The sequence below is a fragment of the Akebia trifoliata genome, chromosome 10, assembly GCF_017979445.1.
Source record: "Akebia trifoliata isolate Shusen 1 chromosome 10, ASM1797944v1, whole genome shotgun sequence".
NCBI classification, from domain to species: Eukaryota; Viridiplantae; Streptophyta; class Magnoliopsida; order Ranunculales; family Lardizabalaceae; genus Akebia; species Akebia trifoliata.
This window is the reverse complement of record NC_141384.1, coordinates 22,223,568-22,241,764: the sequence shown is the minus strand read 5'-3', so window position 1 is coordinate 22,241,764 and position 18,197 is coordinate 22,223,568. Positions and strand designations below refer to the sequence as shown.

General features: G+C 35.3%; 1 protein-coding gene across 1 annotated transcript in view; it reads left to right on the top strand.

Moving 5' to 3' along the window:
* Positions 1–7,940: 7,940 nt before the first annotated feature.
* Positions 7,941–18,197, top strand: part of NAD-ME1 (NAD-dependent malic enzyme 1) — a 41,228-nt gene continuing 30,971 nt past the window's right edge. Inside the window, exons 1-8 of the mRNA XM_086456174.1 lie at positions 7,941–8,224; positions 8,384–8,480; positions 9,905–10,023; positions 10,218–10,385; positions 12,096–12,224; positions 12,552–12,612; positions 12,956–13,059; positions 13,177–13,260. Coding sequence (XP_086312300.1) covers positions 8,039–8,224; positions 8,384–8,480; positions 9,905–10,023; positions 10,218–10,385; positions 12,096–12,224; positions 12,552–12,612; positions 12,956–13,059; positions 13,177–13,260 — 948 coding nt within the window. The 5' untranslated portion in view covers positions 7,941–8,038. The remainder of the gene's footprint in view (positions 8,225–8,383; positions 8,481–9,904; positions 10,024–10,217; positions 10,386–12,095; positions 12,225–12,551; positions 12,613–12,955; positions 13,060–13,176; positions 13,261–18,197) is intronic.

Sequence of the window (18,197 nt, the reverse complement as noted above, 5' to 3'; positions counted from 1 at the left end):
GGTAAAATCAAACAGTAACATCTAACAACTTGTAGGAATTGGATAAAGTTGAATGCATCCTATATGCATAAATTGTAATGGATATGTAACGGTGGGAGTTGATGTCTGTGTCTATGAACATCAAGAATGATGTACATAGACCCATCTATTGGTAAACAAAACATGAAAAGGTTGGGTAAAATTCAGTACATGTATTATACTTCAATTTAGATGTATGAGAATTTCTTATTCATCAAAATCATAAGTAAAGAAATAGATAAAAAGGGTTGAGTGAGAATTTGGCTAGATTTAGTGTATATTATACATCATTTTTTGTGTATAGAAATCTCTTCTTTAAATTTAAAAAACGTAAACATGGACTATTATAGTGTGTAAAAGGTATTAAAAATGTATTGGGGTGTTAGGTATGCATAACAATATTTCTTATGTATATTTGAAACCCATACTATTGAAGTGAAAAAGTAAAGGATTGGTTTGGATTCATAACCCATATTTTGATGTGCACCAAATCCATATCTTTGAACATAGATAAATGTAAAAATGATAGGGGACCAACTATGGTTCTGAGCAATTATATTGTTCGAGGGCTTAGGTCATGCCCATAATAAGGGTACCAGATGACCCAATTTATTACTTGAGTCAACTTAGCATAAAAGTGATGTGGGAGCTTAGTGTAAGCCTGGTCAGTAAGGTAAAACTGTTAATTTCTACTTGGGACATGATGCAAATATAATTTTAGGGTCTTTAGGGGTATAAAAAAGTGAATCCGACCTCATTATTAGTCAATTGCACAAAAAAGAACTATGGCCTCATTATTGGTAGATCAGTGCACAAGGTGGAAATTTGATCCATCGAGTTAAATGGTGTACTTGGGGGACTCAATGTAAGCCCGTTTGTGAGGTAAAATTATTAAATTCTATTTTGGGGCTTAGTTTAAGTTCAGCCCATCAAGAAAAATTGTTAATTATTACTTGGGGCTTAATCTGAGTACAATTAGTGAGGACTTGGACTGGGTGTTACCTATCAGTAAAGTTGTTAAGTTTTCAATAAGGTAAATAGATCCTTATTATTTATATTTTTAATAACGTAAATAGAAGTTGTTATGGTTAGCATTATTAAACCCATGTTATTCAAAAGATTTATCAATAAAATACAGTTCTCTTTTTGTTTACTTCTATTTGATTAAAGTAATTAAATAAGTTGACTCGTTTCATTGAGAGAATCGAGTCTTACTCTTTAGGTTGAGTAGGTTCAAAAAGGATAAGTCTATATTCCTCTTAGGAACCAAGGTCTACTCTTGAGCATAAGTAGGTTTCAAGAAGGTTAAGACTCAATTCATTTTGGGAATCGAGCCATACTCTTGAGGTTAAGTACGTTTAAGAATGTGAAGTCTCAATTCATTTTGGGAACTGAGTCCCATACTTGAGGTTGAGAAGGTTCAAGAAAGCAAAGTCTTAATTTATTGAGGAAATCGGGCTCTACTCTTGAGCTTGAGTAGGTTCAAAAATGTTAAGTCTCGGTTCATTTTAATAATCGAGCCCTATTCTTAAGGTTATGTAAGTTCAAAAAGGTTAAGACTTAATTCATTAAGAGAATTGAGTCATATTCTTGAGGTTGAGTAGGTTTAGGAAGGTTTAAATTCGATTCATCGAGAGAATCGAACCTTGCTCGATTGGTTGAACATGGCTGAAGTGTTTAAGTAATGTGGCTCGGTCCAGTGAGGAAACATAGTCCTATTCTGATGAAAGAACAAAAATAAAATAGCTAAATAAGGCAACTCAATTCAATGAGCAAATTGAGCCCTCTTACTTATGTTGAATGAGATTAGGAAAGATTAAGTCTTTTAGCTTGATTTAATATGAAATTGAGCCTTAAACTTTTGGTTAAGTTAAAGAAATAGATTATCTTTCAACTCTATTCATGTGAGAATGAAGTTGTACTCTTATGGTTGAGTAAGGATAAAAATGGTTAAATATTTTAGTTTGGTTTAGTGTGAGAATCGAGCCTATTATAATGAGCATAGGTGGAGTAAAAGTGATTCAACACCAAATTTTGGATCTCACAAATGCCCCCATATTTACATTTAAACTTTATATGATCAAGGTCATTTTGGTAAAAAAATCAAATAAATTGCAGCACATGACCCTAGAATCATGTTGGATTATTTTCAAAATGACAAAAATATCCTTTTTAATATGTAATATTCAAAAACTCTTTATTTTAAATGATAGATGTGCCTTTGTGCACGCCACCTTCTAGTAAGTTATAATATCTCTTCAAAAAGTTTAAAATATTTACCATAATTATAAAAGTAGAGTTAGAATTGTTGATGCAATTCATATTAATTAATTTATAATTAACAAAAAATAGCCTTGCATTGCATTATTTAGGTTAGTCTTCTGGTGCAAATTCCTATTTTTTATGAAATTATAAAATTTTCATTGCATTATATCAATGACAATGTACAAAAAAAAGTTAGATTATCTATTTAAAATTTATAAATAATTTATTTAATTAATAATAAAATAATTCCAACCTTATATTAGTTTTAACTTTCTAATTCATGTGCAAAAGCACATGCCACGTATTAATAAGGATAAATACAATAATAATATACGATAAAAAATTTATCTAAACTTTACAGCTTCCTTTGTAGGGGTGTTAGTTGGGAAATGTTGGTTGACCAGTCCAATCATGCTCGTCCCAAAAAAACAAGGGTTAGGATCTCGATCTTGAACCTACAAAGGGTAAGTCAACAAGAAAATTGAAAAACGGATGATTGAAGGAAGATGGTAAAGTTGTAAAAGTGTTTTTGAAAAGGACAAGAAGTGAAAAGGTATTAAAGTTGAAAGATTACTCTTTAAGAAAGGAAGAAAAATAAAAAATTATCGAGATTGGCAATGAGATTAAATAGTAATTCCTTTGATGGTAAATAAAGATCATGGGATCCATCATTGTGTTTTATTATATACATTATGTGAAAAGATGAATAATTTTAAAATAAAAAATAATTAAAATATATTATAAAATAACAAATTTATTCTCATCTCTAATCATTTTACAAGTAGGATAGAGATTAGACCCATTTTGATTAAAAGGTCAATATGAAATAGCTCCAAATGATTTTGAAAAGAGTATGATTTATTTATTTGAAGAGCTATTAGTGCCACTCCAATTCCTATATAAATCACCAAAAGTTTGCACACAATTAGTATGGTATTAGTAAAAGAATTGGTGTGACAATGGCAACTCTCTTGATTTATTATTGTAAATCTAAAAATCACTATAAATTCAGTCCAAACTTTAAACCTCTTAGAGCCAAATTCTATCTTTGCCCAGTTAAAGCCAATAAAAATAAAAGACTGATCTAATGTACAACCCGCCTCTCTAGGATCGATTTAGATTCAACTAAGCTCGACCTGAATCCACCCATTGACAGCCCCATTGGATCTGATTGAAAAAGGAATCCAGATCGTGTACACGAGAGTTGGATTGTGTCTTAAGTGGCATGTATTGAGGTGTGAGAGGAAGGTTTCAATCGTCCACCCTTGGTGTATAGGTTCCAAACTCTTAAAAATTCAAAAATATCCAACTACCAGTTTCTTTCAAATATAGTGTATCGTTATGGCTTAATTACTCCGTGACCCACACGACCGAAATAATTGAATGGATAGGCGTGAAAAAGAAAGCGTGGGGTCCAAAATTTCCCAATGAGAAAAGTTTTGCTCCTCTTTCCTTCCCTTATCACCAATTGGAAAATGCTGAAATGACAACGATTCTTACAAGTCTGACGTGAGATGTGCGCATAACCATAGATTTATTTCATCGTCATACGTGTAAAAATCATCTACGGTTATGTATGCAGGTTCATGTCAGAATTGTGAGAATCACAGTAAATCCTGTATCACCCCAGCATAACTCATCACCAATATACGAATGACACATGAAGACACATTTTGATCCAGCTTTTTAATTTTACACGTGGTAATTTTCTATTGGCAAATGAAAAAAAAATTTGCTTTTGGATGCCAAGAGATGAAGTCAACGACCCTTAGCAAGAGTTGAAATCTTACTAAGTTTGTAAGGCTAGTCAGAATCCTTCGTCATCCCCAATTAAAGGAGCCACGCAACTCGATAAAACCATATGTTGTTCAGAAGTTTTCCGAGTCAACTAAAAAGCGCATCGGATAATATTAGAAACTCGACCCGGTTGTGTGGCACATTTAAGAGAAAATTATGTTATAGACCCTTCCGGAGAGACATCTTTCTAAATACACCCTGACTTTTAGGGTGATAATCTTAAAAATTCAGTCAGTTAAATCTTTCTTTTTTAATGCCCCTCACCCTATAAAAGATAAAATTCAAATCATCCCATGATTCAAATTGTTGAGATTTACTATTCAAATCATGAATCTCAAAAAATTCGAATCATTTATCTCAGTAATTCACTTTCAAACACTGAAATCGACGATTTGAGTGGTTGATCTCAACGGTTGTAAGAGGTTAATCTTGATGATTGGATCAAAGGTTCATCTCAACAATTTGAATTGTCTATTTGGAAAATTTGAATTGTCGATGTTGCCAATTAAAGAGGGTGCATGTGCGGGCCATTAAAAGGAAATTTTTTTACTGAATAGACTATCAAAGATTTTGGTAAATCCTTGAGATAACATGTTTTGGTGACATGGCTCTTGACCTTGGTCTTTTTTGTAGACTAATATAAAATGACTTAAGTCATCTATTCATCCTTCTCTTCAATCGATGACTTCCAACCTCGCTTTATCCTAGAGGGGGAAAATATCCAATATATTGAAAATAAATAGATAATTGATTTCGCGAAGAAAAAACAAAGATTTTTTATTTATTGCATAATGAAATTATAGCATTTAGGTCAATTTATTATAGATGATCAAAGTCAAGGGGTATGTCATCAATTTGAGAACATAAGAGAGCCTCTCAAATATCCAATATCACATGCGTTTAATGTCATTTTTGGAAGAAAAAGACAATAATTTCAAAGATAACTTTTTTAAGATATAGAAAAAAGGGGTTGGTTTGGGCATAAAGCCCCACTCCTATGTTTTCAAAATGATGACTTACCCTACTTTACCTCAGTTTACTCTTGAATACTCATAAAAAATAACTAAATGACCTCGTATCAACCCTAGCCAAAACTCCTTGAGTTTCACCCAGAATCATTCATGTAGGTACAATTTTGTTATCTTCATTTTCAACTTTAAGGACGTACTTGATTATAGAAAAAAAATATTTACCTGGAAAATCATTTTTTATTGTTTGAGTACATTACGAAAAATCATCATGTAGAAAATCTCCTTTTACCCTTTTCTTTACATTACCTCGGGTATAGGTTTTCTTTCTCTTATATATATATATATATATGGGAAATGCTAACATCCAAAATCTCATGGGGACGTTAGTATTAATAATACCGCTATCCTATTTGGCTTTTAGTAAAAAAAAATATAAGGGTATGTTGGTCTTTTATATAATAAATGCTTATATGTATTGGTTGTCAAAACATTTATTACAAGTAAGAAATTTAAATCTAAAGAATAAATGCCTTTAACATTTAATATGTAAAAGACAAACATTTATTATGTAAAAATAAATAAAAATACCCTTGTCTTTTTTACTAAAAGATAAAATATATAGGGTTTTTATTTAAAAAAAAAATATGATGGATAATACTAATGTCCCCATAAGGTTTTGAACATTAACATTCCCCTATATATACATAGGTAATGCTCCATGCCCAATGAATTTTGCCTTACATGGATTATAAGTTTTAGAATTGACTGATTTTTGGTGAGGATGATCGTCGATTTTTAATGATGATGATTTATATGGTAAGGAAATCATCCTTATCAAAATCAGTTCATTCTGAAACTTATAACCCCATGTTTATGAGATGAAGATTCGTAGACTGTCTTTTTTTTTTTTTTAAACCACTTTTGATGGGGTTATAAGTTTCAAATTGGGTTGATTTTTTGGTGATGATTATCTTGTTACCATGGAGATCATCCTCGCCAAAAAAAAAACAGCTCATTTCAAAACTTCTAACCCATGTAGGGCAAACACACATTAGCCAAATAGTTGGCTCTTGAACATGACCCATATATATTTTGAGTAAGTCTAGCCTTACTAACTTGCTTAGATTTCAAATCTTAATCACCTTGTGGCATCAAAAAACATGATTTGATGCCATAGGGATATAAAGGATAAAATTATATTAACTTTAAAATAAACATTTTTAAAGTATTATTTTTCACCATTAAATTTTAATTTTAAATTTGAAAGTTTAATAGCCGTCCATTTTAAAAATCTTAAATCAAATCATTTTTTTAGGGGGGGGGGGGGGGTTGGGGTTGATCTGAGTTTTTCCATGAAATCTACAAGGTTGTAGTGTTTGATTGTGAATTTGGCAATCCATTTGAGCTCATCGATTAGTAAAGTTAGTAATATTTGAAATCTTATTAAGTTAGTGAGGAAGTATTGTCTTTTTTTCCCTAAATAAATTAGAAGGGGTGTCGATTCTTTTGAGTAATATATTTGGAAATGCTTGGTGGGTATGAGCAAATGGACATGTATCAAACTGATTTATTTGTAATTTAAAATATTGATTAAAGTTTTAAAGATTATATAATAAAAAATTGAAAATAATAGTGCCATTGGTTGCAATTTATATATGACATTTCTTACATCAAGTTTAAATGTAAAAATAAGGGCATTTATGAAATTAAGATTCGGTGCCACGTGGCAAATCATTTTCTTGGCCTGGGGGAGGGGGTAGAAAAAAGATTCACCACCTCATGGAACAAATCTCATGAGTGTGGCAAATCATTTTCTCTATCTTTTGTATTTGTTTTGTACTCAAACACCGTTAAAGTTAAGTTCTGCACGACGATAAGATAAGATTTTTGGAAAACAAGTCATCTATGGTATAATTTTTTTAATCTTGATTGTCAATATTTTATCTCCTTCATTCTTCAAACTCCAAGACTAAGATAGAATTTTGGGGAAGTAAAAGACAACAAAAATTTAGGTAGAAAAATCAAGGATTTTCTATAAAGGGGCCTTTTTTTTTTTTTTTTTTTAATGCAAAAATTTTATTGATAAAAAATACAAGGAATTAATCTCTCGCAATACCACATACCCCATACTATCTCCTTAAAATATCCTCAAAGAAAACCTCTCTAAGCTCTTTATAAGTTTCAATTCATAGAAACAAGAAACCTAAGACTAGCAGAATAAGGTCAAGGGATGTCGAACTCTTTTCTTCAAAGATCCTAGTATTATGCTCCTTCCATATGCCCCAACAAATTGTGGAGTGAGTGATACTCCAAAGCATCCTCTTCACCCATGAAAAAGAGTAGTTGAGGGCTAGTCAAGATCGATTTATAACAAAGTGAAAATAAAGTTCACGTTGATAATCCCAAAGGTAGGTGAGATGGGCAAAATTGTGCTCAAGGAAGCGGATGTCTTGAGTTCTACTCCCCTCTTAGGGGACTACCATCAAAGATATCCAAGAAATTACTTGGTGCATGTGGGGGAGGGGATTTTAGGTGCCTCGAGGTTTAGTCGGGTGCCCTAAGAGGTTCGACTACATCAGTTCCAAAAAAGAGAAGTTCACGTTGATAGTTTGAATAAGTTAAAATGATTTACCTAGATTGAAGAGCTTAAAGATAACTGGTTTTTAAAGGAAGATTATCAAGGGACATTAGCCAGAGGTTGAAGTCGAGGGTATTTAAATAATTATATAATAATATTTCAGAGGAGACCAAGGTCAAGGGGTATGTCATCAGTTTAAAAATTCAGGGGTATCTCTAATATTCACTAAAATGACGAGGGCCACCTTAAAATTAATATCTATTCATTTGACTTGTCGAGTCCACTCCCGACTCCCGAGTCTTCGAGTCGAGTTTTAAAACATCTCTCTCTACTCTCTAGAGACTGTATAGCTCCTCTGCTTCTCTCAATTTCCCTCTGTAACTTGTGCAGAAACCCTTAAGCTCCAAAAATGTCGAATTTCTCTTCTCAGCTTCGCCTTTCTTCATCTGTAATCAAACGCCTTAAGCACAAAATGAAAACAACAACAGCAGCAGAAATGATCGAGAGAAGATCGTTTACGACGACTGAAGGATCTCGCCCCACTATCGTCCACAAGAGAAGCATCGACATCCTTCATGATCCTTGGTTCAATAAGGTAATAATTCTTCAGTTCTAGTGTTTCTCTTGATCCAGATCTCACTTTTACAACAACTTGATTTCAAATTCAATAAAAAAAACACTTCAAGATCACAGTAAATTCGAATTTGGAGAGTGAAACACTTTTTGATCCTTAATTGTTACTGTTGAAAATCAGGGAACTGCGTTTTCCATGACGGAACGAGATCGGCTCGATCTTCGTGGTCTTCTTCCTCCAAATGTTATGAGTTCTCAACAGCAAATTGAGCGTTTCAGTAAGTTTTATTCTTTTTAATTTTTTCTTGCTGTTGTCAATTAGATATCGTTATCGTTGTGTGTATCATGTAATAATCTTATTAAATAATTTATTTAATATATTGTATGTCACGTTTCCATGAAAGTGATATGATTTTATGGTGAATTATGACATGAATTGGTATATAATGGCTTACTATATTTGAGTTGAGTGTAGCTTACAACTATTGGTTTGTGTATAAAGGCATTACATTTTTTTTTTTTTTTTTTTGATAGATAAGGGGAGTTTATAATGGAAATAGGAGTATGCAGGGACCTCCCAATTCTATACAAGAGAAAACAACTTACCTAACCTCCATGTCATCAGATATGATAACTCTACATACAAAACGAATCCCACCTAACTAAAACATCCTCGAAAAATATCCCTTTAAAAATCCATTTGCAATTTCCCCCCCCAAAAAAAAGAGAACAAAATAACCACAAACCAAGAATGCTGGTAATAGCTTCCTAAATGGAACATCTTTTCCTTGGAATAGTTTGTTATTTTTCTCTTTCCATATGCCCCAACACACAACAAAGTGGATTAGCTACTACAAAGTCTTTAATTTAGTACCAAAGACGTTGATCGTCCAATTGGATAGCAAGTAAATCAAAGAGCTATGAAAATAACATGACATATTGCAGAGAGATAGGAAATCCACATAAATTTCATGAATAAAATTGCAGAGAGTTACCAAGTGGTCGATTGACTCTAAACTTGCTTTGTAGAGATAACAGAAGGAATTCCCTTCGAAATGATATCATTTCTAGTCAAATGTTATTGAAAGCTACTAAACAAACGAAAAAGCATTTAATTATATATTGCCATGTTTTATATTATTATAAGTGTGTTCCTATTCACTTTCAATACCTTAATCCACACTCATTTGGGTGGTAATCTCACTTTTTAGAACCTTCAATTTTCATGCTCATTCTATCTAGGGTTGTAATCAGTCATCACTAGATGTGACAAAACTATGCATTTCTACAGATGCATTCATTTGTAATTTTTTTGTTCTTTCCCGCTCATCCATCTTAGCATTGATCATCTTTTGCTACACTCAATCTATTAGCATAGTTCTTCTTGATCATCCAACATTTAGTTTCTCTTGATATGATTATGTATGAGCATGTTAATTGGACAATATTTATATTTAGATAGTTAGTTAGGTTGTACTAGAGTCAGAAGCATATGTAAGATCAACATCTACATTACAGACTCCCTTTCTAGAGTTTTTGAAGGTTCATCTAATTTTTTTTAATAAGTAAATGCAAATTTTATCAATTGTGGTCGAGATGACCAACAAAACAAGTTACAAAAGAGATTTTGTTTCTTTCAATCTTATTAAATTGTTGTTCTTATGTTTCGTGAGAATCATAGTTGAAATTTATTTCTTGACAGTGGTTGACTTGAAAAGGCTTGAAGTACATGCAAGAGATGGACCATCTGATCCATATGCTTTGGCCAAGTGGCGGATACTTAACCGATTACATGACAGAAATGAGACAATGTACTACAAGGTATATACTTTCTTTAGTTTGTTCATTTTCTAATATATTTGAAAGATGAAGTTGTAAACTATTAGTCTATCATGGACGAGGTATTTTATGCAGGTAGAGGCATTAAAAACGTATTATGTGCATCCAACAATTTTCCCTTGTTGTGGATTATAGATTATTTACTGAAGCTTATTGGTCTGATTGATTTTTTTCAGGTTTTAATTGACAATATCGAGGAATATGCACCTATAGTATATACACCCACTGTTGGGCTTGTTTGCCAGAACTATAGTGGCCTGTTTAGAAGGCCAAGAGGAATGTATTTCAGTGCAGAAGATCGTGGAGAAATGATGTCAATGGTGTACAATTGGCCAGCTGACCAGGTACTTGGCACTTTTAGTTGCAAAAACCTGAGTATTATGTTTTAATTTAATCTGGGTTTGATGTGAGTAGGAGAATAGCTGTCTTTGCTAATTTGTTACCATCTGATGCCCATATGCTTGTTTATGATTCAAAATAGACATTTCCATACGAATGCAAATTTTGACCCCATAATATTGTTTATTCCTGCTTTTATGAATGAGATTATCCTTGTCCTACCTTGTTTGGTGGTGGGTCAGACTTTTTTGGTAATGAAAATAATATAGTTGGATAGTCTTATTTCTTTGAAAGCATGGGTCGTCAATGTGAATTGTATTTTGCAATTCAATTTATCATGAGCCATATATTTGTTCAAGGCATGTTTCTAATTATATTGGTTTTTCGTCTCTAGTAGTCAGGGGAAGACTTCCCTAGTACTTCTCGCTCCACCTCCCTACACTCACATCAGACCATGTCTTTTTTTTAGCTTTTGGATTGTGGGGGTATGTCCTGGTCTCCAACTCCTTTGAGATTTGAAAGTAGGTGGTTACAACTTACAAGCCTCGGACTTGAAAGATAAAGTAGTAGAGTGGAAGGGTTCTTTTTCTGACTTAAGGGAAAGGCGGGATATGTACTTGGTATGAGGAAAAGATCATTCAGTTTAGCAAATATGTGTTTGTTATGGTAGATCAAACGATGAAAGCTATTTATTATGAAATTGCAATAATTTCTAACATTGAGGTAAGATCAGTGAGATGTGGAGAAAGATGGCGGACTTCAAGAGGCTGTATCAAAGGTTGGCTAGGATGGAAGGAATTTGCTAGTGGCAAAAATCAACCGCTTCTAGGTGGCTAAAAGATTGTCAGAATGACTCAAATTTTTTAACCACCGAATCATTAATGCATGTTGAAGATGCAGCAACATTTCTTTCTTCTCTGTTATGGGATACTTTTGTAGTAGGTTAGGGTATTGGAGGAGGTGAGTAGTAGGAAACCACTAGGGTAGAGGTATACAAGCCTAAATTCTCTCTAGCAAGAAGTGTTCTTTCAAAACAAAAAAGCCAAAAGTTGCTTTCATTCCCTGCAACTGACCATTTTGTAGAGACTTGACTTAAGAAAGTAAAATTACGAAATTACCCTTAAGCACCCAACAAACTACATGAAAGTTAAAAATAAACCTTGCAAAATAATTCATATCCACCACTTGCATCAGTACGTAAATGTGTTGATCTACTTCGTACAAAATTATAGCACTAAATAGTCTCTTTCAAAATAATTTTAAAAAGAAATTATAATTGGAAAGGAGCTTAATATGCCTAACTCATTCTCACTTCTCAGATATCTGTTTATATATCATTTTTTTTAATCTTTTTGGATTTTCATCCCCTACTTCATACTTCAACTGAAGAAGAATCCTAGTGACAGATGTGCAGTTGAAAAATGAAGAAAAGGAAAATATAATAAAATAAAAGATGGTGCCCACCTTACTTGTTTGACCCTTGTCCATGCAAGAGCGTTTCTGAAATTGTCAAAAAACCTATATATGGAAAATGTGTCTAGTAAAGAGAGTGAGGTCCTTTATTTTTGCAATTGCCAGACTATTGCTTGAATTCCTCAGATTTGAATATTGAATTTTCTAACATTGTTTATTGTAAAAAAAAAAGAAAAGGATTTTATATCACCTTATATGATTCGTCAGTTTAAGCCATTGAAAAGAATCACTTTTTATTGTAGGTTGATATGATTGTGGTGACAGATGGAAGCAGGATATTGGGTCTTGGAGATCTTGGGGTTCAAGGCATTGGAATAGCGATTGGGAAACTGGATTTATATGTTGCTGCTGCTGGAATAAATCCTCAAAGGGTAAGTTCTTGCTGTCACTCTGTTTGTGTGTGTATGGGTTGGGATAGGTTGGCACATTTTTTGACAAACGATTCCCCTATTATTCTTCATTAGTTCTTATCTCGTGGAAAATTCTTATTATTAGATTTTGGATAGGCATGCTTTATTAATTTTTCTTCTCTATCTTACATGGTCCTTTAACTAGTTTGGAATCTTGGTTTGGATAAAGAATGAAAATGAGGCATAATCATTCTTTCCCATAAAGAATTTATAATATTTTCTTACTTCCTATTCTTCTTACAAAGTGGGGTTCTAGCATGAAGATTGACTTTTCCCCCCTGACAATAGGTACTTCCTGTGATGATTGATGTTGGAACTAACAATGAGAAGCTTCTCAAAGACCCCTTATGTAAGTATTTCTCAATGTATTAATGTGATTTATAATTTTGGTTTTCAGTTCATTAAATTTGTCATTTGCTAGATACCATGCTTGATTTTGTCATGTTTGTGGGGTGATATATCCTATTTTGAATTGAAATTTTTTACCAGTTATTTCCTGCATATTTTCCCTCAACCTATGCTTTTCTTTCCTTAAAAATTTCATCAAGCACTGGCTTAAATTATGGTGGGACTTGTGGGGCATGGAGAAAATTTTCTAGTGGTTTTTGTTGGCTTAAAACTATGTAAATTAATGGTCTATGTTCGGTGGCTTGAGATTTTTTAAGCATTATTTAATTATTGCTTGTATGTAGACCTCGGATTGCAGGAACACCGCCTTGATGGTGAAGATTACCTTTCTGTTGTTGATGAATTTATGGAGGCTGTGTTTACTCGTTGGCCTCATGTGATTGTACAGGTAGTTTGAATTTAGAATTACATCACGTTTATCAATATCATTTAATGGTTACAATAATTTAGTGTACTTTTTTATGATCTTGTTGAGGAAATACTAACAGGTTTAGTATTTTTGCAGTTTGAAGATTTCCAGAGCAAGTGGGCCTTCAAGTTATTGCAGCGATATAGAAATACCTACCGGATGTTTAATGACGATGTTCAGGTAAATAACACAATGCATCGTATTATATACCTATTACAATATAATAGTAGTTAAAATAAGAGAACTGTAAAAAGTGTTTATTACTAAGCCCTGATTAGGCTTTAAGAGAATTACATGGTTTAATAAGTGAAAAGACTAAAAAGGACAAAAGATCTGTAAAACTAATAAAATAAGAGTTATTCAACACTCCCCCTCAAGTTGGTGCGTGGATGTCGGCAACGCTCAACTTGGATAAGACACCTTCAAAGGCAGCTTTGCTGACACCTTTAGTAAGAATATCAGCAAGTTGCTGAGATGTAGGAACAAAGGGGGTACAAATCTGTCCCGAAACAATCTTCTCTTTAATGAAATGTCGATCAACTTCAATATGTTTCGTTCTGTCATGCTGAACCGGATTTGCCGATATGTTAATAGTTGACTTATTGTCACAATATAGTGAAAAGGGGGATGTCACTGGAATACACAAATCAGCTAGTAAGATCTTGAGCCACAACAACTCACACACTCCAAGTGCCATAGCTCGGTATTCTGACTCAGCACTAGAGCAAGAAACCACATCCTACTTCTTACTGTGCCAAGTGACCAAGTTACCACCAATCTTACTACAATACCTAGAAGTAGATAGTCTATCAGTCACTGAACCAACATAATCTGCATTTGTCCATGCCTCAATGCGAAGATGATCATGATTACTAAACTTGATACCTCGACCAGGACATCTCTTAAGGTATCTAAGAATACTATAGACAACAGTAAGATGAGATGTTCGAAGCGAATGCATAAACTGACTTACAACACTAACGGCATAGGCAATGTCAGGGCGAGTCATAGACAAATAGATCAATTTTCCCACAAGATACGGATACTGACCAATATCTTCCAAACACTCCCCCTCAGAATCAGCCAACCTGTGATTTTGCTCAATAGGAGTATCAGCAGGACGAGAACCAAGCTAACCAGAGTTACTGAGTAAATTAAGAACATACTTTTTCTGATAAATAAATATACCGACTTGAGACCGCGCAACCTCAATACCCAGAAAATAACGAAGATGCCTAAGATTTTTAATCTCAAATTGACGTCCTAAGTAAGTTTTGACCTCGGCAATGCCAGCATCATCATCTGCAGTAAGAACAATATCATCTACATAAACAATCAGAGCGACAGTTTTGCCTTGGGAGTGACGTAAGAAAAGAGTATGATCAGTAGAACTCTGGTGGAAACCAAACTGATGCATGGCCTTAGTAAAACGTTTAGACCATGCACGAGGAGACTGCTTCAATTTATAAAGAGAACGACGAAGACGACAGACATAGGTAGGAGAAGCAGATGTGAGAAAACCAAGAGGTTGGACCATATAAACTTCTTCCTGAAGATCACCATTGAGAAATGCATTCTTGACATCTAACTGAAAAAGAGGCCATCTTCTGATAGCGGCAACAGAAAAGAGAACATGAATGGTGGTCATCTTGGCAACGGGGGCAAATGTCTCTTGATAATCAATCCCATATGTCCGAGCATAACCCTTGGCTACCAAACGGACCTTATAACGAGCAATAGAGCCATCCGGATTGTGCTTCAGAGTGAAAATCCAGCGACATCCCACAGCCTTCCTACCAGGGGGAAGATGTACAAGTTCCTAAGTCTAAGTTTTTTTAAGTGCATTCAACTCATCAATCATCGCTTCTCGCCACTCAGGATGGGTAATAGCTTCTGTAACAGTAGTAGGAGGAGAAACAGTGGAAACAGACACAAGAAAACTCCGATAGGAGGGTGAGAGGGCAGAATCAGATATATAATTAGAAATGGGATAAGTACAAGTGCGCTTACCCTTACGACTGGCAATAGGATGATCATTACAGGATACAGGAGGAGGAGCTGGAGGTGAGCTGGTCTGGCATAGAAGTGATGGCAGTATTATGAGGACGTCGAGAGTAAACCTGCAGTGGAGCAGGGGATGAACTGATAGGGATGGAGAAGGAGGAACAGGCAGGGGGAGAGGAAATAAAATAGGGGAAGTATCATCAGGTGAATCTAGAGGAAACCACTCAGATTGAATGCCAACGGACCCATTATAATATGGCGTATGCTTAAAAAAAGAAACATCCTGAGAAATAAAACGTCGGCGAGAAGAAGGGTGGTAACCACGGTATCCTTTTTGGGTAGATGAATAACAAAAAAAAAACATTTGACTACCTTAGGATCAAGTTTTGTACGAGTTTGGTCAAGAATTTGAACAAAACAGACGCACCCAAATATACGTGGAGGAAGGGGGAACAATGGACGATTTGGGTAAAGTTGAAAGAGTGGCGTGGAAAACTGAAGAACCCGAGAGGGGGTCCGATTAATAAGGTAAACTGTAGTAAGAACTGCATCGGCCCAATAGGATTGAGGCACGTTTATGCCAATACAGAGGGCACGGGCTAACTCTAGAATATGACGATTTTTTCTTTCTAATCGACCATTCTGCTGAGGGGTCTTAACATTGGACATTTGATACTCAATGCCAGACTCTAAACAAAGTTTCAAGACCTCACTGTAGGTGTACTCAGTACCATGATCAAAACGGAATGTCTTGACGGTACGACTAAACTGGGTACGAACCATAACAAGAAATTGCTTAAAAATCCCAAAAACTTTATTCTTGTGTTTCATAAGATAGACCCAAGTAGTACGACTGTGGTCATCGATGAACAAGATAAAATAACGAAAATCAAGAATTGATGTGATAGGGGAAGGACCCCACACATCAGAATGGATAAGGTCAAACATAACAGGTGCAGTAGTATTTATACTAATAGGAACATGTGTTTCAAATATCCAAAAGAAATATGGCCTAAGCGTAAGTGCCAATGCATTACAAGAGCCTTATTAGACTAACTACTACTACTAATCTGGGAAGCAGAATGGGTACTAGATAAACTGGGGATGTCCAAAAGATACAAGCCATTCACTTCATGTCCAGTGCCAATCGTCCTATTCGACTCCAGATCCTGAAAAACACAATGAGAAGGATAAAAAATTACACTGCAATTCAAATTTTTGTAATGCTACTAACAGATATAAGATTAGTAGTGAGTTGAGAAACATGCAGTGTGTTAGTTAAGGATAAAGAAGATGTAACAGGAAAATAACCTTGACCAACTATATAAGACAAAGAACCATCGGCCAGGCGAACCTTGCGATAACCAGAACAAACACTATAGGTTTTGAAAAAAGAGGACATACCGGTTATGTTATCGGAGGCACCAAAATTAATGATCCATGGTGAGGAAGTGGTGTAAACACTGTGTGCAGATGTAAAAGTACCTGAGTGAGCGAAAGTAGAGACCGGCTGAGATGAAGTCTCCATCTGATTAAAGAATTTTCTGAACTTGTCAAGCTCAACCTGAGATAGAGATACCGAATCTGATGAGGATGTAATAGCTGAAGGAGGTGCTGAATCAGGAGTCGGCTGAGAGACTACATGAGCTGAAGATCGTTGAGACTGTAGACGTTGCTGATTAGGACGACCATGAAGTGCATAACAACGAGCCTTCACATGACCCAACTTCCCACAATGATCACACTTATGTCGTTGGCGGGTAGGTAGAGACCCACTTGGAGGCTGTGGAGGAGGTAGGCGAGCAAGCATAGCAGAGTGGTCTCCTGAAGAATGAGGTAGGACAGATGCACGACGACTTTCATCAGCCAAGACATAAGAATACGCAGTCTGTAGAGACGGAAATGGATTCATACCCAATAAGTGAACTCTCGCATACTTAAACTCCTCTCGTAGACCGGCTAAAAACTGAAAAACTCGATTCTTATCTAGAATCGACGCATATAATGTCTCATCAAGCGAATTCTTCCAGGCGTAGGACAAGGAATAGAAGGTCAACTCTTCCCACCGAGCCCGTAGTTGTGATATATAGATGACAACTGAAAAATCACCTTGCGAAAGACGGGAAATCTCACGCTCTAAGTTAAAGATCCGGACGTTGTTTTGACGTTGCGAGTAAATACTCTTTGCAGAGTCCCATATCTGTTTTGTGGTCGAGGAAAACATAAACCCAGCCGCAATGTGTGGTTGCATAGATGTAACCAGCTAAGATCGGACCATAGAATCATTAGCAAACCAGGGGGAGTAAGAAGTGTCGGTTTGTGCAGGTTGTTTGTCCGCTCTCGTGAGGTAACTGATCTTTCATTTTCCACCAATGAACATTTCAACCGATCGTGCCCAAAGAAGATAATTAGGACCATCTAATTTCACGGTGGTAATCTGAATTCCTGGAAAGTCAAGTGATTGAGAAGAAAGACCACTTGTGCCATTACTATTACTGGTGATCGAGGAGGAGGACATCTCAGAAGTCAAAAAAAAATAAAATAAAATAATCTATGTACTTTGGTTTGAAGAGAGTTCAAGAGGATGAGAGGATGACTCTTAACAACAACTTTGCTGTGAGTACAAGCTCCAAACAGCCCTTGTGTTGATCGCAGCCCTCCAAACAGATAAAAAAAAACACTTTGTGCTGATCGCAGGCCTTAGACAAGTCTCCAAACAGGTCCAAACAGCACCCTTGCTGTGAGTACAGACTCCAAAAAACAACCTCTGTGCTGATCGTATGCCTTAGACGATGACCCTACAGTGGTTACAACTCCAAAAACAGCCTCTGTGCTGATCACCGACCTCAGATGAGTCTTCAAACGGCCTCTGTGCTAATCGTAGGCTTCAAATGATGTCCCTACAGTATTCGTAGGCTTCAAACAGGGTCCCTGTAGTGGTCGCAGGTTCAAACCAGGTCTCCTATAGTGATCGCAGGCCTCAAACGATGGCCCTGCTGTGGTCGATGATTACAAACACCAATCTTTCGTGATCGCAGACCCTAGACGATGATCTACTATGGCGTGGGTTCAAAACAGCAACCCTACTGTGTTCGTAGGTTCCAAACAGCAAT